The sequence below is a fragment of the Erpetoichthys calabaricus genome, chromosome 14 (genome assembly GCF_900747795.2).
Source record: "Erpetoichthys calabaricus chromosome 14, fErpCal1.3, whole genome shotgun sequence".
In the NCBI taxonomy this organism is placed as follows: domain Eukaryota; kingdom Metazoa; phylum Chordata; class Cladistia; order Polypteriformes; family Polypteridae; genus Erpetoichthys; species Erpetoichthys calabaricus.
This window is the reverse complement of record NC_041407.2, coordinates 64,709,815-64,733,122: the sequence shown is the minus strand read 5'-3', so window position 1 is coordinate 64,733,122 and position 23,308 is coordinate 64,709,815. Positions and strand designations below refer to the sequence as shown.

General features: G+C 36.4%; 1 protein-coding gene across 2 annotated transcripts in view; it reads right to left on the bottom strand.

Moving 5' to 3' along the window:
* LOC114642148 (nuclear GTPase SLIP-GC-like) overlaps positions 1-23,308 on the bottom strand; it is a 525,435-nt gene that overhangs the window by 498,314 nt on the left and 3,813 nt on the right. Inside the window, exons 2-5 of one of the 2 annotated variants that reach the window (XM_028818645.2) lie at positions 15,751-15,981; positions 6,440-6,508; positions 1,995-2,103; positions 956-1,181 (exon numbers count right to left, since the gene is read on the bottom strand). The exons of the other annotated variant lie outside the window; for it this stretch is intronic. Coding sequence (XP_028674478.1) covers positions 956-1,181; positions 1,995-2,103; positions 6,440-6,508; positions 15,751-15,940 — 594 coding nt within the window. The 5' untranslated portion in view covers positions 15,941-15,981. The remainder of the gene's footprint in view (positions 1-955; positions 1,182-1,994; positions 2,104-6,439; positions 6,509-15,750; positions 15,982-23,308) is intronic. 2 annotated transcript variants of the gene reach the window in all.

The window sequence follows — 23,308 nt, the reverse complement described above, 5'->3', positions numbered from 1 at the left end:
ATGTAATGAATTAGTTTGAGTAATGCTATAAGCAGCATATTCAGAATTTAGTAGAACATTTTTAATTGCCTGCATTTTCTTTACATTTTACATTGTCACCATTTTGTCAGTAGTTTATTTTTGTTCCATCTGCTTACAGAACTTTACTCTAGATATCTACTGTGTATTTAAAAAAAAAAAGCTCTCTTTCTGGTGTTGATAAGAGGGTGCATTCTAACCTTTATAATACTCCTGTCAGTCCTTTTGTGATGCCACTGATCCTATGCTGTGGCCATTACTGTTGATTTCAGTAATATTATTTTTTTGTATTATTTTCTTAACAGCTGAAAAATTTTTCAGTGATTAACTGGTGTTGTTATCCAGCACTACATTCACATCTCGGTTAATATACACATAATCAATCCAGTAAGGTGGTTTTATTAGGCAGTTCTAATTTGGTTATACTACTCTGAAATGTTAAACATATAAACAGCAATACCAGAAATAAAAGGTAACATTCTGCATTGTTGCCTTATATTCATCTTCCACATCATATCCAATTTTTGCATGTGCAGCAAAAATAACAGTCTTGACTTGATCCTTTACTTTTTCATCAATCCATTTTCTTAATCCAGATTAATTAAAAATGTCATCTAAAGTGACCCTACCCTGAGCAGAAGGCAGAGACATTTTGAATGAAAACCTCCATATGACAAGTCATGCTGGCACACAACTACAAATTAGGTCAATTTAGATTTGTCAGTTAATCTAATAGCATATGTTTGAGTTGTGGGGGAAGCCACAGTAACCCTGGAAATCTACAAGACACAAAATATAAAAAATATTGAAGTGATATAATTAATATAAAAAGTATAGTTTTTGTTTTTAATTAGAAACTTTTTTTCAAGATGCAAGGTTTTTGTATAGGTTTAAAAAAGTAAATTGTGTTTTTATTAGCATGGTATGTTGTAAATACCTCTTTGCTCAAATACTCAATTTCACCTCTGAAGTTGTTGTTCTCATGGGTCTGCACTTGGACAATGCAAGAGGTACAGGCTTCCACTGGTGATGTGGGCAGCAAACCAAATTCATTTAAAAGAGCATTAATCAGTGAACTCTTTCCTGTTCCTGTCATGCCAAATATTCCAATAAAGACTTTTTCTTCGTGAATATCCCTGTTTTTCAAATCCAAGATTTTTTCTCTGCAAAAGAGGAAAAAACAAATATTATAAGAATGTTTGTTTATTTCAAAAAGTAAAACTCCCCTTCCATAAAAGAGACGGCCTGACTCTAATTAGGCTTCACTAATTTTATCATAATAATTACAAGTCAGAGTTTTCTTATCTTTATCTTTGGTTCTATGGTGTATAATAACACTAAGATATAATCATTTTTTTTATCAAAGTATTAAATTAAGATTACTTAGCTTTGTACTGTCACATCTAATGTAAAAACAACATTAAAAACAAGAGCTTACAGGGCATGCTTGAAATAAACAAAGAGTAGAGATCAAGTCTAATTGGAAAGCTAATAATTTCTGGTTTAATTTGTGTTCAATAAATAATGCAATATTAATAGTAATATTGGGATTAAAAATTAAAGGAAGACTTCTATGCCAATCAAAGTTAAGAAATAAACACAAATCCAAAAAAAAAAGGAAATATAAGTCATGACTAAATGACCAGAAAATTAACAGCTATATGTAAGCTATTACATCAACTGGTTTGGTTCCATGAATAATTTTGAATTTGGGGTCACTTTGCATAAGTGCAGTAATTCATTATTTTAGCAGGATTCATTTAAAGATCTCGATATCACTTGTGGAGTTTTTAAATAAATCAATAGAGGCAAAATAATTTTAATGCTAACATGTTTATCACAGTATTAAATTGAAAAAGTTAATAAAGTTTGAAATAATAAAATATTCAAATTAGAGCCCTTAACATTGGAAATATATTCAAAGAATTGCCAAAGCAAAAACAGTGCAGTAAAAACACAAATAAAAAAAAACATACTTAATTTTTTTAAAAAAGTTGATCCTTTCCTCTCCAGTACAGGACCAACTTTCCAATTTATTACATATCTGTTCTATCATATTTCTTGATTTTGTTTCCATATCAGAATCTGAAAGAAAGATTTTGTGCTTTACTTTTATTTAGCATTATTATCAATTATAACTAAAAGGTTTCCAAATCAAGCAATTTATTTACACAGTTATACAAAAAGACATAATTTACCATAATTTTGCCAAATTGTTTTTGCTGTACATGAATGGAATTTTATTATACATTTCATGCTTCTGTTGAAAAGTACAGTATGTGTACTTTAAATTATAATACAAAAGTTTTAACATACTTCATAAAACTATATATTTGCATCTTGTTTACTGGGACTAGTTGCTTAGGGGATACATTCAGTATTTGATATGAGGAACAGGGAAATGTTTCTTCAGTATTCATCAAATTAAAAGGGTTCTCTGCTGTGTGGTGGCATCAATGGAAAGGAACTCTTTATGATGATACTTTTTCAGAGAAGTGTAATTGGGGACTGGTATGGATCTGACCTCTAAACCACTACACAGTAAAAAAGAGTTCCAGTTTGGGATAAAAAATTGTTTTATCATTTGAAAAGGATAACTTCCACCATCCTTTCGGAATCCCCATACTTTTGTCCAGAGATATTATCATTATTTGATTGAGCATAAGAAAATAAGGCTAAAGTTTTTTTGTTTATAGCCATCACAGGCATTGTCTTGCTCAGACATTTCATTTACGTTAATGAGTGTGAAAGATTTTCACATTCTAACATTTTAATTGGTGTAATTAAGAAAACTTGAAGGTAAAGTCTCTGTGTGTTTTCTGATTAAGTTAGTCTCTTCCTTTAAGGATACTTCCCAACACAATGTGCTAGCCCTAAATGGATACTATTGGTGATGGAATGTTAAAATCTGTCTGTTTATGTGGGTCTTTGGGTTAGCAGAAATCAACATGCATTGAAGAGCTGTATTTCCTTCTGGTCAAGCTAGAAGAGTAAACATCTGCCATTCAAATCCATCTGCATTATTGGGTGCTTGATCATTCTTGATCATGCTTGTTCAGAAGTGAACATCTGATTGGAGGCATGCACCTGAAGACTAGTTCTTCATAATGTGTTAGTTTTTTTTGTATTACCATTATGAATAACTGGCCCACTTAAATGATTGGATTCATCTCATGGACAGTAATACCTTTTTGATATTTTTTTTTATCATCTGAAAAAATATTCCAGATTGAAAAATATTAAATTAACACTTGTTTATGTTTGTCATTGCATAATATGCTTAATATAAGTAATATAAATACAAATATAAAAAGTATAAGTGTGGAAGATTTATACTGTATGTTTATTGTTTTGTTAGTTTTTATGTTTGTTGTTGATTGCTGACTAGGTGGGTGGGAAATTGAATAATTGCTAAGAGCTTGATATTGGCTTTCTCTTCCTGAGCAAATAAAATAAATTGTATTTGCATTAATGGGTGGATAACTAAATATTATCATCCAAGGGAATTATACCACAATGACAGATAACACATTTAGTGTATGCAGTACATATGGTACTGTATTTATATTATCATACATAAGTTTGTCTGTAAATATGAAGCAATAACTAACAACTGTAAGCTGGCCTTTTGAGAATGTGGGAATGTTTATTAGCAGGTCGTCCAATGGAAGTTTAAGAATGTTATAAGTGACAATTAAAAATTATAAACAAAGTAATTACCTGATAGTCTTATCTATTCTGGATAAAGTTGATATACAGACAACTGTAAAATGAATTACATTTCTAAAATGAATAAGTAATAAAAGCATAATTGCACGGGTAACTTTTTTTAAGTAATAAACTAACTTTTCTTTCATATCTTTCTTATTTTGTAAACAAGTAAAATTCATTTTGTTTCCTTAGGGCTCATTTATACTTCGCACTCAGAACGCGTACGCGCACTCATCATCACTGCCACGCGTTCCCAGCATTCATTTGACGCACCCTCTGAGCAGGTCCTCAGAAATTAATGCGACGTGTGCGCGAGTTGCAGTACCAGAAAAAAGTCGGGGGGGTGCGGTGTGATAAAAGTTGGAATGTGACGTCAGTGTCTCTGTTTACTACCTACATGTGACAGAAAGCTGCTTTGAGGATCCTACGGGAGCGATCCGCCTGCTTCAGTGTTTGATGAATGGTTCCATGTGGTGAAGCAAAATGCCAACATACAAATGAAAAAAGTGGTGCTTTTATATTCTACCGTCGCATATTCCCAATCGTAATGGCATGATAAATTTTAAGTCTCACATACCATCTTTTGTGCCGTCTTTTTTTCTGGGGCTTCCTCCTGACCTGACAGCAGCAATCGCCACACAGAACCCATTAAATTCATGATATTCCAGCTCTCTGCATATTTAGGATCCTATGATTTATACTTGATATCACTTTCATGATGAAATGCATTAAAGTATGTATGTTACATTTTACAGATAAATCATTAATTTAATCATTAATGGCAGAGTGGTAGCACTGCTGTCTCGCAGGGAGTCACATCTCTGGTATTCTCTGCCTGGAGTTTGCATGTTTTCCTGATGGGTTTCCATAGTGTGCTCCAGTTTCCTTCCAAACATATGCAGATTTGGTGACACTAAAATGACGCTAGTGTGTGTGTGTGCTTGTATTCACCTTGCGATGAGCTGATGCCCCGTCCAGGGATTGTTTCAGCCTTGTGCCCAATGCTTGCCTTAATGGACACATCCCTAGATTGATGGATTTAATCATTAAACATCCCTTTCAGAGATATTGCGGTAAGGTGTCCTTGGAATTTAATGGCTGTTCAAGGCAATTCACAATGCAGCAAAGCCAAACCTATTCTCACCGTGATAATATCTCGCACTGCCACCTGGTGGATTCCTCCAGATTGATGTAAAGTATGCGTGCAAATATAAACAGTACAACGCTTGCGTAGCAGTAGCATCCGCTGGAGCTTGCATTGCATGAAGTATAAACTCGGCCATAGGCGTTGGTGGTGCAGTGATAGTGGTCAAATGATTGGATGCTTATGTCCTTTGACAAACATAAAGAAAAGAGTTAGAAATCATCTTCATTATAAGTAATGGTTTGTTGGTTCTTTATGAGGTTCATATGGGATGGTATGTGGATGGGAGCCCTGTGTTTGATTATTAGCATGTATGCAGCCCTATAGAGTGAGGGTGTTCAATAAGGGCACAGCAGGGCCTTTTTTTAGTTTGTTATCTCATTTCTTCCAGTCTCCTGCTTCATGTTTGTGCTTCTGTTTTTCTTATGGCTAACCTAATGGTTTCCTCATTGAATTGAAGTCTCAGTTTAATTTAAATGATACTATGTCAACTGACATTACCTTCCTTATGAGAAGACCCAATATCTATATTTAATAAAATGTTCTGCTTAAAGTTTGTGTGCACTGTCTTTCTCTTACACCTTAAAAGTGTTATGTTATAGATCTAACCACTTACCCCTAGTGCCATTTCTGTTCTGTAAATGCCCATGGTACTTTTCTCAACTTGTGCTGTAATTGTTGCTCTGCCTACTCCTTCCAGTCGCTTGTATCTCACCATTAATTCTAATGCTTCTGACATGGAGTTTTAGTAAAGGAAGGGAGAAAGAAGGAATGATCCCTTGTTAAAATTTTTCTTGTTCTTATTTGGGAAATTAAAAAAGCTCCATGCAATATCAGTTTTACTAAGTGAACAAAAAAAAAACAAACAAAACAGAGAAATGTGCTCTGATTTTGTTACTATTTTCCTTGACATTTCTCTTTAGAAGACTCACTTGCTTAGATGTAGGTATCTGTTGCTGTGTTATGCATTCTGGAAGTGTGTAGTGTGATGACATCAGTATGATGGTATTTAAACCAGCACAACACGTCGGATGTTCTTCAAGTTTGTGGATACAATTCTAAAACCATTTGCTTTTCTTTTTGACATATTTATTATTGACTCTTTTTAGTTAGCGATTTCTTGACTTTTTTTGTTTCTCGTTTTGATATTGCCACAAAGCAAGGGTTAATTCGATGGACAGAACCAGTTGTGGGGTTCATCTTGTAGTATTTATTTCACTTTTCGTGTTTGGTGAATTTAATAAACATTTTATCACAAAAATTAAAATCATTTTTCTTTTACCATCTGCTCTACAGTAAAGATAAATGTTAGATTCACTGGTTAGTTAAACTTACAACTGTGATCATTTTCTTCAGTCAAAATAAAGCAAACACAAGCATTTATCAGTTCTTATAGTAACCTCATGTTCACAATGAAGAGCCAAAATCAATCAATTATTCAACAATATAAAAAAAATGTACTACTAAATTAATGTTTGATAATTTTATGTATGCATAATGGCTTAATAGCTCAATGTTTAAGTATAAATGACAAATTATTTTAAGTATTTTAAACACAATACTTACAGTAATCATTTACATCATTTTTACACTTTTTGATATTTGACGATGGGGAATCTCCATGTTTCCTTTTTCCTAAAATAAATTAAATGAAAATGTCTTCTTTTAGGAACTTTATTTTAAAAACTGTTGATTAATTTCTGATATGAGAGGTATTATGAGAGCATGAGGAAAGATATATAAGGGTTCAAGTGATCTCCTTTAAACATTTAAAAAATTTTAATCAAAAAATGTGTCCCTTAAGTATGGAGGATTATTCAATACAAAATGAAACACAATCAAACTTGTAAAATGCATCTTATTTTAAACTTTAAACTTGATATTTCCTGATGCTGAGTATATATCATTGACCCATTCTGAAACTTTGAAAGTATATTTTTAAGGGAATTCTTAATTTGGTTTTTTTTTGAAATACTGTTGAAGTCATTACTTGAATTGAACTATGTTAATAACAGTAACAACAGAAATAGAGAAGGCAGTTTGTTCGTTGAAGGGCTGGAGAGCGGTACAATAATGAGTGTCTGCAGGCAACAGTGAAGCATGGTGGAGGTTCCTTGAACGTATGGGGCTGCTTTTCTGCAAATGGAGTTGGAGATTTGGTCAGGATTAATGGTGTTCTCCATGCTGAGAAATACAGGCAGATACTTATCCATCATGCAACACCATCAGGGAGGTGTATGATTGACCCCAAATTTATTCTGCAGCAGGATAACGACCCCAAACATACAGCCAAAGTCATTAAGAACTATCTTCAGCGTAAAGAAGAACAAGAAGTCCTGGAAGTGATGGTATGGCCCCCACAGAGCCCTGATCTCAACATCGAGTGTGTCTGGGATTACATGAAGAGACAGAAGGATGTAAGGAAGCCTACATCCACAGAAGATCTATGGTTAGTTCTCCAAGATGTTTGGAACAACCTACCAGCCGAGTTCCTTCAAAAACTGTGTGCAAGTGTACCTAGAAGAATTGATGCTGGTTTTTTTTTTTGTTTTTTTTATTAATTTTTATTGTAATCATTCCATACAAACAGATCAATTTATAACCAAACAAATTAAAAACAAATCAAACCCCACCCCTGAGAAGGAGAGCTTAGCTAAAGGAGAATTGCTTAGGGCTTTTTAATAAGACAACATTAAGCAAAGGAAAGGGAGAAATAAATATATATGTAAATAAGAGATAGAGAAGGGAGTTAAATGCAATAATAGTTATTTCTCTTATTCTAAAATAATATTGATCAGATCCTGCCAGGTTTTGAAAAAATTTTGTACAGATCCTCTAACTGAGAATTAGATTTTTTCCAATTTCAAATAATATAAAACATCGGTTTCCTACTGACTTATCAGAGGAGAGTTAGGATTCTTCCAATTTAACAGAATGAGTCTGCGTGCCAAAAGTGTAGTGAATGCAATCACCGTTTGCTTGTCCTTTTCCACTTCAAGTCCGTCTGGAAGAACACCAAACACAGCTGTTAATGGGTTAGGAGGGATTATGACCCCAAGGCTGTCTGAAAGGCACTTAAAAATTTTTGTCCAAAATGATGTTAATTTGGTGCAGACCCAGAACATGTGACCCAGTGAGGCAGGAGCTTGGTTGCAGCATTTGCAGGTTGGATCTTGCCCTGGAAACATTTTGGACAGTTTTAAGCGAGACAGATGAGCTCGATACATAACTTTTAGTTGAATAATTCTATGCTTTGCGCATATGGATCTTGAGTGAATTCTCTGCTTTGCTACCTTCCACTCCTTTTCTGATATATTGATTAAGAGATCTTCTTCCCAATGTCCTCTTGGATCTTTGAAAGGTAGGGACTCTAATAAGATTTTATATAATGCGGAAATGGTGTTTAATTCCTCGGCATTGAGCAGTATTTTTTCCAGCACTGTGGAGGGTGCAAGGTGGGGAAAATCGGGCAATTTCTGTTTAACAAAATTTCTAATTTGAAGATAGTGAAAGAAATGTGTAGCTGGGAGGTTGAATTTTGAACGTAATTGTTCAAAAGATGCAAATATGTTGTCTATATAAAGATCTCTGAGCATTTTAATCCCAAAACTCTTCCAGGTATTAAAAACTGGATATGTTTGCGAGGGTTGAAAGAGGTGGTTTTCTTGCAGAGGTGCCACTGATAAAAGATTTTCCATCTTAAAATGCTTTCTAATTTGGTTCCATATTCTAAGCGAGTAAAGCACAATTGGGTTATTAGTATATTTGCGATAACTTGCATTTATTGGAGAGCAGAGCAGGGAGTATAAAGAAGTACTACAGGATTTTACTTCTATTGCGGACCAAGCCTGTGTATGTTCATTTATTTGTGTCCAGGTTTTTATGGCTTGTATGTTTGCTGCCCAGTAATAAAACTGAAAATTGATGCTGTTTTGAAGGCAAAGGGTGGTCACACCAAATATTGATTTGATTTAGATTTCACTTTTGTTCATTCACTGCATTTTGTTGATTGATGAAAATAAATGATTAACACTTCAATTTTTGAAAGCATTCTTTGTTTACAGCATTTTTTCACACCTGCCTAAAACGTTTGCACAGTACTGTATATATATATATATATATATATATATATATATATATATATATATATAAAACATCTATCCAATGCCTTCCTAAAGATCTTCACAAGTATTAAAAGAGATCCAACAGGAATTAATCACACAGGGTACAAAGTAATATCAAACATTAAACACCAGACAATAAATAAATATTAGAGAGTCAAAATTCTGAACTAGACTAAGAAACAAGCTGAAAAAAAAAGAAGAAAGACAAGAATAATATAACATAAATAGGGTATGATTAAATATGGAAATATAAATGTTAGATATTACAATTACTCACAGTGATAAGGAACAATAAATAGGTTAAGAGAGAATTTTTTTTTGGTTTTACAGCCAAATGTTCGGAGGACATTGACTAAATATAAAGTGCAATATAAATAAAATTTATTATTATTATTATTATTATTCAATGGCTATTCATTTGCTGTTCAGTTCAGACCTAACAATCTCTGACCTCTGCAATGCTACAAAGTAAACTCACTAAGAGATGAAAAGTTCAAACATTTTTTTTTTTCCATTTTGTTTTTATCTTTTCATTTTTGTATGACATACTGTATCAAGATTGCAGTCTGCAAAGAATCAGATAGCTCTAGTGCTTTACCACTGATGGGCCATAAGCTTAGCATGGCAATGTTAGATAAAGAAAGTCTGTTGCACATAGATTCATCACTGAACTTTATTTCAATATAAAGCAGATTTGGTACATTATACTTGTTAAAATAAACGTTGTGCAGGATCACATCATGATCCGCTGTTAAAAACATTGTAATACTGTGGCATTCTAAATGTACTGTATTAGAATATTGCAGTTTGACCGTTTGCTATTGATGGAGCATTTAACATGGTGAAGCATGTCATGATAGTGTGACAAGAACTTGTTCTGCAGTACTGCACTACCAACACAGAAACTTCAGTAATAATAACCTGATGAAAACTAAATATATACATTGTGGCCTGAAGGGGGCACTCCAGCTTCCCAAAACCCGACATAAACAGACACAAGTTCAGCACAATACACGGCTTTTATATTGCTATGGAAACTCTTCCTGATTGTTTCCCACTTCAAATACATGTACAAAAGCACAAAAACAGCACCACACAGCAATGCCCTTTTTCATCTTCTTTATTTCTGTCTCCTCGTTCCTCTAGCAAACCTCATCCCGCTTCCTCTCGACTCTGGCTTCTGGAATAAAGTGAGGTGGCTCCTTTTATGCTGCACCCAGGTGGTCCATTAACGTTGTCCGGAAGCAGTTCCAAGTGAGCTGAGCGCCTGATGAAGTAGGGCTCAGGAGTCCCTACAGCAACCCCTGGCAGCACCCAGAGGACTCTACAGGGCTGAGTAGCAGAACTTCATCTTCTGTGAAGCCCTGTGGGAATCCACAGGGGCGCTGCCATCTAGTGTTCCAGATGTGATAATGCTCTGTGCACATCCTGGTCCTTCCAGTATAAAGGCATGATGGCCATCCCCCACAACATGTATCATCGGCTCAGTTAAAGATATTGATTGCATGCACATCTGCTTACTCTGTCACTACAATGGTGCTGTCAGCAAACAAACTATCTGTACAAAATAAGACTGAAACTGCTGAAATTCCAACCTTCTTAGGAGTGTAAAGATTTTTTTATAGTTTAAATACTAACTGAATGTGAATAGTTAGGAAGCAATTTGAGCTTTACAAATCCTCCATGGCCCTAATTTTCTATTTTTGTAGCTGTATCTTCCAAAATAATATGTGGCATGTTTTAATTTCATTCGTTTGGTGAAAGCTGCCAGTCACGGAGAACTAGTGGGACATCCATCCATGACTGATGATCAGTTATGGCCAATGAAATCCACAGCATAAGTCAATGGCAAATGAATGAGGATTTGGTATTTCATTTCAAAAAAGGAAAGCTGACTGATGGTCAAATCGACCAAAGTTTTGCTTTTTTGTACAGGTGCTGGTCATAAAATTAGAATATCATGACAAAGTTGATATATTTCAGTAATTCCATTCAAAAAGTGAAACTTGTATATTAGATTCATTCATTACACACAGACTGATGTTTAATCAAATGTTTATTTCTTTTAAATTTGATGATTATAACTGACAACTAATGAAAGTCCCAAATTTAGTATCTCGGAAAATTAGAATATTGTGAAAAGGTTCAATATTGAAGACACCTGGTGCCACACTCTAATCAGCTAATTAACTCAAAACACCTGCAAAAGCCTTTAAATGGTCTCTCAGTCTAGTACTGTAGGCTACACAATCATGGGGAAGACTGCTGACTTGACAGTTGTCCAAAAGACGACCATTGACACCTTGCACAAGGAGGGCAAGACACAAAAGGTCATTGCTAAAGAGGCTGGCTGTTCACAGAGCTCTGTGTCCAAGCACATTAATAGAGAGGCGAAGGGAAGGACAAGATGTGGTAGAAAAAAGTGTACAAGCAATAGGGATAACTGCACCCTGGAGAGGATTGTGAAACAAAACCCATTCAAAAATGTTGGGGAGATTCACAAAGAATGGACTGCAGCTGGAGTCAGTGCTTCAAGAACCACCACGCACAGACATATGCAAGACATGGGTTTCAGCTGTCGCATTCCTTGTGTCAAGCCACTCTTGAACAAGAGACAGCGTCAGAAGCGTCTCGCCTTTGGACTGCTGCTGAGTGGTCCAAAGTTATGTTCTCCGATGAAAGTAAATTTTGCATTTCCTTTGGAAATCAAGGTCCCAGAGTCTGGAGGAAGAGAGGAGAGGCACAGAATCCACGTTGCTTGAGGTCCAATGTAAAGTTTCCACCGTCAGTGATGGTTTGGGGTGCCATGTCATCTGCTGGTGTTGGTCCATTGTGTTTTCTGAGGTCCAAGGTCAACGCAGCCATCTACCAGGAAGTTTTAGAGCACTTCATTCTTCCTGCTGCTGACGAACTTTATGGAGATGCAGATTTCATTTTCCAGCAGGACCTGGCATCTGCACACAGTGCCAAAGCTACCAGTACCTGGTTTAAGGACCATGGTATCCCTGTTCTTGATTGGCCAGTAAACTCTCCTGACCTTAACCCCATAGAAAATCTACGGGGTATTGTGAAGAGGAAGATGCAATACGCCAGACCCAACAATTCAAAAGAGCTGAAGGCCACTATCAGAGCAACATGGGCTCTCATAACACCTGAGAAGTGCCACAGACTGATCGACTCCATGCCACACCGCATTGCTGCAGTAATCCAGGCCAAAGGAGCCCCAACTAAATATTGAGTGCTGTACATGCTCATACTTTTCATGTTCATACCTTTCAGTTGGCCAACATTTCTAAAAATCCTTTTTTTGCATTGGTCTTAATTGATATTCTAATTTTCCGAGATACTGAATTTGGGACTTTCATTAGTTGTCAGTTATAATCATCAACATTAAAAGAAATAAACATTTGAAATACATCAGTCTGTGTGTAATGAATGAATCTAATATACAAGTTTAACTTTTTGAATGGAATTACTGAAATAAATCAACTTTGTCATGATATTCTAATTTTATGACCAGCACCTGTATATTGTGGTCTTTCTTCACAATAATATTTTGTTTTTTGCCATTTTATATTTCTTTGTTTTATCTTCTTAATAGAATTTTAGTTATGTTTGTTTTTTATGTTGCCTGACCTTTATCTTTATTGCATTTTCACTTCTTAATCTAGTTAAATAATTATTTTGCCTATACTTTAATCAATGTTGATTTTTGTAATGGTAACCAAACTAACATCATTTTAATTAGGTCACAATGGTTAAAGTCAATAACTGTTAGCTTTTTTACCACAGAGTAGAACCCTGCAAAAACTTGTTCCAACTATACATTTGTACTTCCATTAATAACTCTGTTCCCAAAAATCTAATATAAGCACACAACCTCTAAACATTCTTGATATTTCACGAGTGAAGTCACCTAGCGGTAATCATGCATATATGATGTCAATAAACATTAGGAAGCCTCCAATATAAGTTCAAGAGCCAAAAAAAATGAACAAATCATCTGTAATCTTGTACAAATTACAATACTGTATTCAATAAAGATGCAAAAATAAAACACAGAGTATTTTACGTGTCTCTTAAAGCTCTCTCCCTCCATGCCAAGCACCTCCAAACCTACCATATCTCACCTTCATAATCCCCTGTCATTAGGTTATTAATGTGATCAAGAAACTGACAACAATAAATAAAGTAAGTAAAAGTAAATATTTATTCATTAAGTGCCTATCACAGGCGAAGAGTCACAAGGTGCTGAACAACAGAACGCCAAATATTATGAAATATTAAAGCCAAATACAGAACAATGACAATACAAAAAACACCCACAGACAACAGTGCTACCCAAATGCCTCTCTGAACAGATGCGTCACAAGTTGACACCTGAATAGTTCAACAGAATTTGTTGATCTCAAAGTCAATGGAAGACTCTTCCATAACCTTGGAATATGTAGGCTCCAGAGACCACCAGGAAACAACATGTTGATGATCCGATCCACACTCAGCCACAACACATACATCCAAGAAAACAAAGCCAGATGAAATCCAATTCTTACCAGCAAAACCACTGCACTTTTCCCATGTCTGGAGACCTCTCTATTCCTTCAGTGGCAGGCAAACCAGAGCACGCCAGAGGTGAGCAGGTATATCTGATAAAAGTGGTGTGACATATGCTTTCTGTTCTCCCAGGTCATACCCCATCAGTTCCTCAGCAGCAAGTCGAATGTCAAAGAATACTCGATGATTACAACAAAGCAAAGAACAGAATCCATTCACAATGAGCAACAAAAAGAAAAACAAATGCAATTAAATCTGAAAAGCGACAGACGGCAAGCCACACACACCAGCACCATTTTGTCTGAGCAAATAAATAAATAAAATAAAAAAATAAAAAGTATTCTAAGATCTAACTGTGGGATTACTCAAGATCGGTATTAAACTGTATAATAGAACCCCAGGATGTCAGCAAACCTCAAACCTCCAAACATGATCACACCAACAGTCCTGTGTTGTAATAAAGAAGAACAAACACAGGTTTTCTCTCTCTCTCCACAAAACCCCTCTTCTTCTTCTCACCGCACTACCCTCCTCCAGTCGAGTGTTGCTCTACGTCCTCCCAGCTCTGACTCGCCTGGATAAGGGAGTGCGGTCCCTTTTATTAAAGACCCTGGAATACTTCCTGTTCCAGTTCCATTGCTCGATGAAAGTACTTCCGGGTCATAAATTGGGGGCGCATCTCCCAACAGCATCCCCTGGCAGCACCCATGGTCCCCAGCAGGGCTTTGTTGCCAGACTACATCTTCCAGCATACCCTGCTGGTTTCCAAATGGGCGCCGATATGAAGGGCTGTTGCCCTCTCATGTACTGGGGGAACAACACATCTCCTGCAGCATCTTCCACAACAGATGGGCTGTTCGTTCATCCCTTCTGTCCATCTCTTCCATGTCTGGCTCCTTCCTCTCCCCTGCCCGGGATGCCTTTCTGCCTGTTTGGAGCCTCTCGACTGGGTAAGGGACCATCCCCTTTTTTGGTTGGGATGCCCGTTCAAACCATATGGCGCTGACAGATGATATCATGGCTACATTGCTCTGGTCAGCCATAAGTCTTGCCCTGAGGTTTTAGTTCCTTTCCTTTTTAAACTGGGTTAATCTGTTTCAGATTATGTATTCATTGTTTTTTTTTTTGTTTATTTTCCTGTTTTTTAAGTTTTGCTAATTTAGATATTCTGTTAATTGTTAGATTGTGGGGTGAGACTACAGATTAGGTAATTGCCCTCAGGTGCTGACATTTTTCTGTAACAGCATCTGAGACCTATAATAACCACCTACTTTGGTGTAGTGGCATTAACTTTGTGTGAGTACTTCTATTTCCTTTTACCTTACTCATTTTCTTTGTCAAGAAGTCTTCTGACAACTCTGTTTTCAACTTTCTGTTTTTAGGTGTATTTGCCAATCTTGTGAGAAGTACCTACTGTGATACCTATATCTGTCTGATTGTCTGTCTGAATGAAACAACTGGGCTTCCCAATATGCATGACCATTTTTCAAGATTTGGCACACTTATTCAAAGTATGGCATATACACTTCCAACATAAAAAATTAAAATATTGCCATTACAAAAGTTTTACCAAATATGATAATATTTATTCAAATTTTAAAAAGTAATATCTCAGACAAGATTCTTTGTTGTGTTTTTCCTCCTATTTTCTATCTGCGTGGAGTGTGCAAGTTCAACTAGTATCTGAATGAGTTTCATTTTTCTTTTCTTTCCAGAACTAAAAGACTTACAAGTTACATTGATTGTCAGCTCTAAATTTGTCTAGTGTGGTTTTGAGTAAGTGAGTGTGCCTGGAGATGAACTAAAGTGCATCAGATCCAACATTAAACTACAATGGATAAAATTGTTTCAGAAAATAAATGAGTGGATATTATTTTCAGCCCTGCAATAGCACCCATATTTGATTAATCTCTGTCATATTCTTCTGCTTAATTTCTAATTACAGTATATCATATAATTACATAAGCAATAACGTTATTGGTGCTCATACCTAATGGACTTGCATCCCATGGCAAGCCACTGTGTATTTTCAGTTTACATATTCTCCAGGGCTCTATGTTAGTCTTTCTCCAGAGACTATTTTTCCCCATACATTACCAAAAACATACAGGTTAGATTGATTAAACACCCTAAATTTGCCTCAGACAAGCATGAGTATGATAGTGTGTGAGTGAGGTCTGTCATAGGCAATCACCTTACCCAGAGTTGGTTCCTGCCTTGTCTCAGGGTCATCTTGAGTATTCATCTTAAGTAAAGAAGTTTCCAACAGGTTGTTCAACTTTTGAAATTCGTTCATGTAAGTACTATATCTTGCCTTCTGTTGCTCTGCTTCTTCCTGTTGTGCACAGATCAACTGTTCAAGCTTTTTTTTTAGGTAATTTGTGTCCATTGCTTTAGAATTTTCTCAGTACTTCTTCTTCCACCTAAAATCTTGAAAAGAGTTTAGTTAGGTGAGTTGCCATGAAATAAATTCTGAATAGGTACAGAACATAAATCCTAATTTGTGAACAAAGTTAAAGGCTTATTTTCAAGTAATAAATGCAGTATTAGTGTTAATAAAAATAAGTTCAGTGTAATATATCTACATTAATTTACTGATTATTTCAAACATTTTGCCACAGTAGTATTTTAACATTTTGAACAGGTTTAGTTATTACCTAAGAAAAAATAAAACTCAATATAGTATCAAATTGCTTTAAAATTAAAGAATTACCCTTAACCTGATAATTTCAATTAATTTAATGAAAGTGTGAGCATAAACCATTGATAGCAAAACCTAACCCGTGGCTCTTCAGAAAGAAAAACAAATAAATGTTTTTTCTGCTTTTCAGCTGGACGGGCTGATTTTTGTAAAATATAAATTGCACAAGGGAATATAAAACTAAGGCTAAGATTCTCTGTTTATGTGAGCTGGGTTTAAACTACTGTAAGATGCTACAAACTAGCATTACAAAATCAAGAAGATAGCATTAAAATTTGCAGAGTTTGTAAAAATGTTATATTAATTTATACAGTAAATCACTTCTGATGAATGAAGAGTTAATACTGTATATTAAATTAACAAACACAACTGTTGATTTACAAGAGCAAACTACACTCTGTCCAATTTAGTACATATGTGCTTTCAATCAAAGCATTTTGCCATAAGGTGTTTGTACTGACAACAAGAATTACAATTATAGTATGTGAAAGAAAAACATATTTGTTAGGCCTGTTACTGCATCATCATTATTACAGTAGGTTGTATGTGTCTGATAGTCTTAAATGACTATTGGTGTGTGTTGGTTAATGCAGTGTCCTAAATAGCAATGTAGAAGTAACAACCTCTATTTATAATAATAATAATAATAATAATAATAATAATAATAATAATAATAATAATAATAATAATAAATTATTATTATTATTATTATTATTATTATTATTATTATTATTATTATTATTATTATTATTAACTTTGTCCTGAAGAAACATAGTTCAGGAAATGTGTGAATTAAGTAATCTGTTTGGTTTGATTTCAAATACATGCAGTCAACCTAAAATTAAAATGGATATTTATGTGGCATAACATTAAATGGGATTATTTCTCTCACATTCTGAAAAAATATATTTGTGTTTACCATATTTGTGTTTATCATATTTTCCTAAAGATATTCAATACTGTATATACATAAAGTATCCACAATTTTCCCTCAATAGTCACAAATAAATCTGCAATAGTAGTAAAAAAATATATTAAAAAATTAAAAACATACTGAAAGACAACAGTGAGTGAGTGATCTAAAATAATGTCTTGTAATCAACATCCAGAGTAGTAGATTATTGCAGCAAGTAAAACTGAACCTCAATTTAATTTCTGTTTTCACTTGGTTTCCTCAGGGGTTGCTGATTTTCTCTCACAGTGAAAATATATCATGTTATATTTATTTATGCATTTAGGTAAAAGCATGAATGTTCTTAAAGACAGACCTAATAACCCATTAGGAAAAGGGCCCTTTCTTGTGTTCAGTAGCACTGGGATGAGCTCTGTCTTTCTATAACCCAGTTCAGAAAATTATGGTTATCTTTTATTTTAACTTAATATATAAAATAAAAAGCCAAAAAATAAATAAATTTAGCATTTCTCGATTGTGAATAAATTTGCTACTTCTATTATTTATTTGCAGTTTCTGTAATAATGAAAATAAAACAGAACTTAAACAATAACAAAATCACATGGAATTGATTGCATTGTGGTAATGGACACTTTACATTGTCTGGTAACCAAAACTACCATTCCTTGTGACCAAGATGTGATAATTCTATCCATATTTGACATTTAGTGCTTTATTTTAAATGTTAAATGCAGACTTATATGTTTTAACATCATTTCATTAGTATAGTTATATAGACAACCCATTTTTGTTTATTAGGCTAGACTAGATTATATTATATTAGATTATATTAGATAAACTTTAATAATCCCATAGGAAAATTAAAACACATAGAGCAGCAGAAACATAAAAAACAAGGATACAGACTTACAGGACAAATAAAACAGTCAATAAATCAATTGATAAGTAAATAAATAAATAAAAATAAACTTAGAAAGCACATAGGGTAGAAGCATTGAATTGCCTGGTAGCGGTGGGCAGAAAAGACCCCAAGAGGAGAGTCTTAGCACAGTGTGGTGGAATGAGTTTGTGGCTAAAAGTGCTCCAAGACAGCGCCTTCTGGAAGGGATGGAGGGGATTTTTCATGATGGCATCCAATTTTGACATTGTCCTCTTTTCTGCAAGAGCTTTCAGTGCACATAAATATAATTTTAAATTTAAATGAAATTGTTTATAGTCAAACATTGACCGTATCCTGACATTTTTATGAATACCGAATTCTTAAACTGATATACTAACATTCATGTTTAACCACATGCTGTATAACTTGATTATTATTCGTAGATTCCTGGTATAAACTTCAATTCAAGGAGTAGGGGATTAAAAAAAACTTTTTACAAGACTAAAAGCAGGATTTGCATCACTTATTTTGAAAACAGAAGTTAAATGTAATGGTATTTTTGCCATGAAAAATCTGGTGGGACCACATGGACCTGGAAGAGAGAGACAGAAAGACACAAACAATCAGAAAGGGTAAAGCCATTGTGGGAAACCATACAGATGGTGAAACTCATGTAAGAGAGTAAGAAGGAGAAAATCTACATTTCACAATGTATTAAGCTACCTCCATCATACAGTACAGCCACCATAGGGCAGTATTAAAAGATATCTTAACATCAATGAAGAAAAGCAAATGCATTTTCATAAATTTCCAATTTTTGTTTATTTGTGATAGTGATAATGACCAGTGGGGTTTTTGGCATGTAACTTTTGGAGGGGCCATACCAAAATTTTGGTATATGTGTTTTGACTTCTCTAATATAAACCTTATTTACCTAACGAGTAATATACAGTATGTCTCTCATTTGTTAATGACTAGTGGAAGCTGCACGTTTACACACCTTTCATATCACAAAAAAATCTATCACACAGGCTGATTATAAATGGAGATAAGCTAAATTTAAAAAAATATGAAATACTGAAGGCGTACATTAACAAATACAATTTTGTTTAATTTGAGAGATGCTCCTCTTTGTTCAAAATTATAATTGATAGTATAGGAAATCTAAGAATCTTATTTTCAACCATTGACCACCTTTTGCACCTAGCTCAGTATACAAAGGATGCTTAAATCAGTACTGGTTAAATATGAGGCTTTTGCAATACACTGTTTAGATAAAGTTTAGAAAAATGATATAAACTACTGAAAAAATTAAAGGAACACTTTTTAATCAGAGTATAGCATCAAGTCAATGAAACTTCTGGGCTATTGATCTGGTCAGTTAAGTAGCGGAGGGGGTTGTTAATCAGTTTCAGCTGCTTTGGTGTTAATGAAATTAACAACAGGTGCACTAGAGGGGCAACAATGAAACACTCCCCAAAACCGGAAATAGTTTAACAGGTGGATGCCACTGACATTTTTCCCTCCTCATCTTTTCTGACTGTTTTTTCACTAGTTTTTCATTAGAGTATGGTCAGTGTCACTACTGGTAGCATGAGGCGATACCTGGACCCTACAGAGGTTGCACAGGTAGTCGAACTTCTCCAGGACGGCACATCAATACGTACCATTGCCAGAAGGTTTGCTGTGTCTCCCAGCACAGTCTCAAGGGCATGGAGGAGATTCCAGGAGACAGGCAGTTGCTCTAGGAGAGCTGGACAGGGCTGTAGAAGGTCCTTAACCCATCAGCAGGACCGGTATCTGCTCTTTTGGGCAAGGAGGAACAGGATGAGCACTGCCAGAGACCTGCAAAATGACCTCCAGCAGGCCACTGGTGTGAATATCTCTGACCAAACAATCAGAAACAGACTTCATGCGGGTGGCCTGAGGGCCCCGACATCCTCTAGTGGGCCCTGTGCTTACTGCCCGGCATCATGGAGCTCAATTGGCATTCGCCACAGAATACCAGAATTGGCAGGTCCTCCACTGGCGCCCTGTGCTTTTCACAGATGAGAGCAGGTTCACCCTGAGCACATGTGACAGACGTGAAAGGGTCTGGAGAAGCCATGGAGAACGTTTTGCTGCCTGTAACATTGTTCAGCATGACTAGTTTGGCGGTGGGTCAGTGGTGGTTTGGGGAGGCATATCCATGGAGGAACGCACAGACCTCTACAGGCTAGACCAGGGGTAGGCAACGTCGGTCCTGGAGTGCCACAGTATGTGCAGGTTTTTGTTCCAACCCAGTTCCTTAACGAGAACTCAATTATTGCTGATGAAGCACATATTGCTTAAGTGACATTTTAATGCTTCATTTTAGTGGTCTCGCTTGTTAAGGTTCTCCAACCTTAATTGCTTATTTCAATCTTAAACTGCTGCATTCAGTGTTTTAATTGCTCCTTATTAGCAATAAGATGTAAAAGACAAAGCAGCCAGCAGTTCTCCAGCTAGCTTTTTTCCAATTACATCTGTGTGTGTTCATCATGCACGGTTTGATTTAATAAAACACTTAATAGAAAAATGTGACAGACTGAAAATGATCTGTTTTAGGCTTCAAATCATTTGGATGATATCCTTGGAAAGGAAAAAAATCTACGATATAAAAGCCTTACATTGCACAGACTAACAAGCCATAAAATTAAATAAGGTCTGAGATTGGCAATGATTGGTTTCTAATTAAGCAATTGGGTTGAATGAAAACCTGTAGCCACTGCGGCTCACCAGGACCGACATTGCCTACCCCTGTTTTACATCTTATTGCTAATAAGGAGCAATTAAAACACTGAATGCAGCAGTTTAAGATTGAAATAAGCAATTAAAGTATTGGAGAACCTTAACAAGCGAGACCACTAAAATGAAGCATTAAAATGTCACTTAAGCAATATGTGCTTCATCAGCAATAATTGAGTTCTCATTAAGGAACTGGGTTGGAACAAAAACCTGCACATACTGTGGCACTCCAGGACCGACATTGCCTACCCCTGGGCTAGACAACGGCACCTTGACTGCCATTAGGTATCGGGATGAAATCCTTGGACCCATTGTCAGACCTTATGCTGGTGCAGTGGGTCTTGTGTTCTTTCTGGTCCTTGTGGTGCACGACAATGCCCGGCCTAATGTGGTGTGAGTATGCAGGCAGTTCCTGGAAGATGAAGGCATTGATACCATTGACTGGCCCCCAAATCCAATAGAACACCTTTGGGACATTATGTTTTGGCCCATCCAATGCTGCCAGGTTGCACCTCAGACTGTCCAGGAGCTCAATGATGCCCTGGTCCAGATCTGGGTGGAGATCCCCCAGGACAACATTTGTTGTCTTATTAGGAGCATGCCATGACTTTATCAGACATGCATACAAGCACGTGGGGGCCATACAAACTACTGAGTACAATTTTGAGTTACTGCAATGAAATTTTGGCAAAATAAACTAGCCTGCCGCATCATTTTTTCATTTTGATTTTCAGGGAGTCTTTGAATTCAGCCCTCTGAAAGTTGATAATTTTGATTTCCATCAAACGATTGAGATCTGATGTGTTTTCAAAGTGTTCCTTTAATTTTTTGAGCAGTTTATATATATTTATCACTCTAAGGAAAATATCAAAACAGTACCTTTGGGCATAATGGTATTAAACAAACACTAGAATTGCCTCATAGGAATATTTGATAGAAAAACAAGTCATGATTTTAATGTCTATGTAATGGTTAGTGATGTGTGTGCTCAATTTATCACCACAGTGGATCTTTCACCCACCCCGCTGCTAAACCTTGAGAGAGTTTATTACCACAGACTTTATTACAGACCTTCCACTTTTCTGAATTATTATGTCATTCTTGTAGTCTCTGTAGTGCTCTTTTCTAGATAGTGGTGGCTACCTGGCTAAAGAACCTGTGATGGTAACTGGAAGGTTTCCAGTTCAAGTCCTGGCAGTGCCACAAGGAATGCTACTCTGCTGGGCCCTTGAACAAGGCTTTTAACCTACAATTGCTCCGGGGCACTGTACAAATAAGCTGACCCTTCACTTTAATCCCAAACTTCTCTCTCCCTCTCTGTGTGTCTCTGGACAGTAAGTTAGGGTATATAAAAATTACAAATTCCTAATGCAAATAAAGTGAATTTTCATTATCAATATTACTTAAAAAAATTACTACCTAATGTATTTATCACCAAGATTTTTAGGATCATTTGTTTCCCTTTAAACTGCATCCGGCCCTGCAAGCGGTCCTCCAACTTGCAGGGAAATCATGGGGGTTAGTGGCAGGATTGGCACTCCAGCCACCGTAAAAAAAAAACTTCACAAAGTTCCGAGACTAGAGAAAGGACTCCTTTTTACTCTCCGTGGGAGTAGCTCTACTGCAGCCGCCCATAGGAAGGCTGCTTGCATCATGAAGGGGGTGGGGGAAAGCCCTCGGGAGCCCCATCCCCGGAAGAGTCGAAACCATTGGAGAGCCAATAGAGTCAGGTCTGTTGGGGATCTGAACCTGTGTGGTGCTGAGGCATCGCCCGCTGCACAGCAGCACTTGGGTCCCAATTTGAGGCAGCTCATACGGTTGAGCGCATGGAACGTCTTGTCTCTCCGGCAAGATGATCATTTTCTTCTGCTGTCGGAGGAGCTGTGTAAACCCAGCATTTCAGTGGCAGCACTCTCTAAGGTGCGCAGACCGGGGACTGGCCAGATCTCTGTAGGTGGATACACCTTTTATTGGTCTGGTTGGTCTGATGGCTCTTATACTCGGGGAGTAGCTGTTGCTGTAGTGGATTGGCTTCTTTCGATGGTGTCCAATGTCACTCCTTTCAACGAGCGTATTATGAGACTCAGATTATGGCACTCCCTGGGTGCCTTGTCTGTTGTCTCAGTGTAAGCTCTAACCATGGTGAGTGATGTCTTGGCGAGGGAGACATTTTATTCGCAGCTTCGCTCGGTGGTTGATGGGTGCCCATGAGGTGACACTTCTCTGGTCATGGGTGACTTCAATGCAGCCACTGGCACTGACAGGGCTGGCTATGAGGATTGTCTCAGTCCCCATGGGTCTGGTGACCGTGGTGAAAGTGGCTCAGTGTTCCTTGACTTTGCAAAAGGTCAGGGGCTGTGAATCACTGGATCCTGGTTCCAGCGCCCACAACTGCATCATTGGACTTGGTACTCCCACCTCCCCTCGAGGTTGCTGGACATCATGGCCGCCCTGTACACTGGTACTGTGAATGCTGTGCAGAGTGGAAGCAGGACCT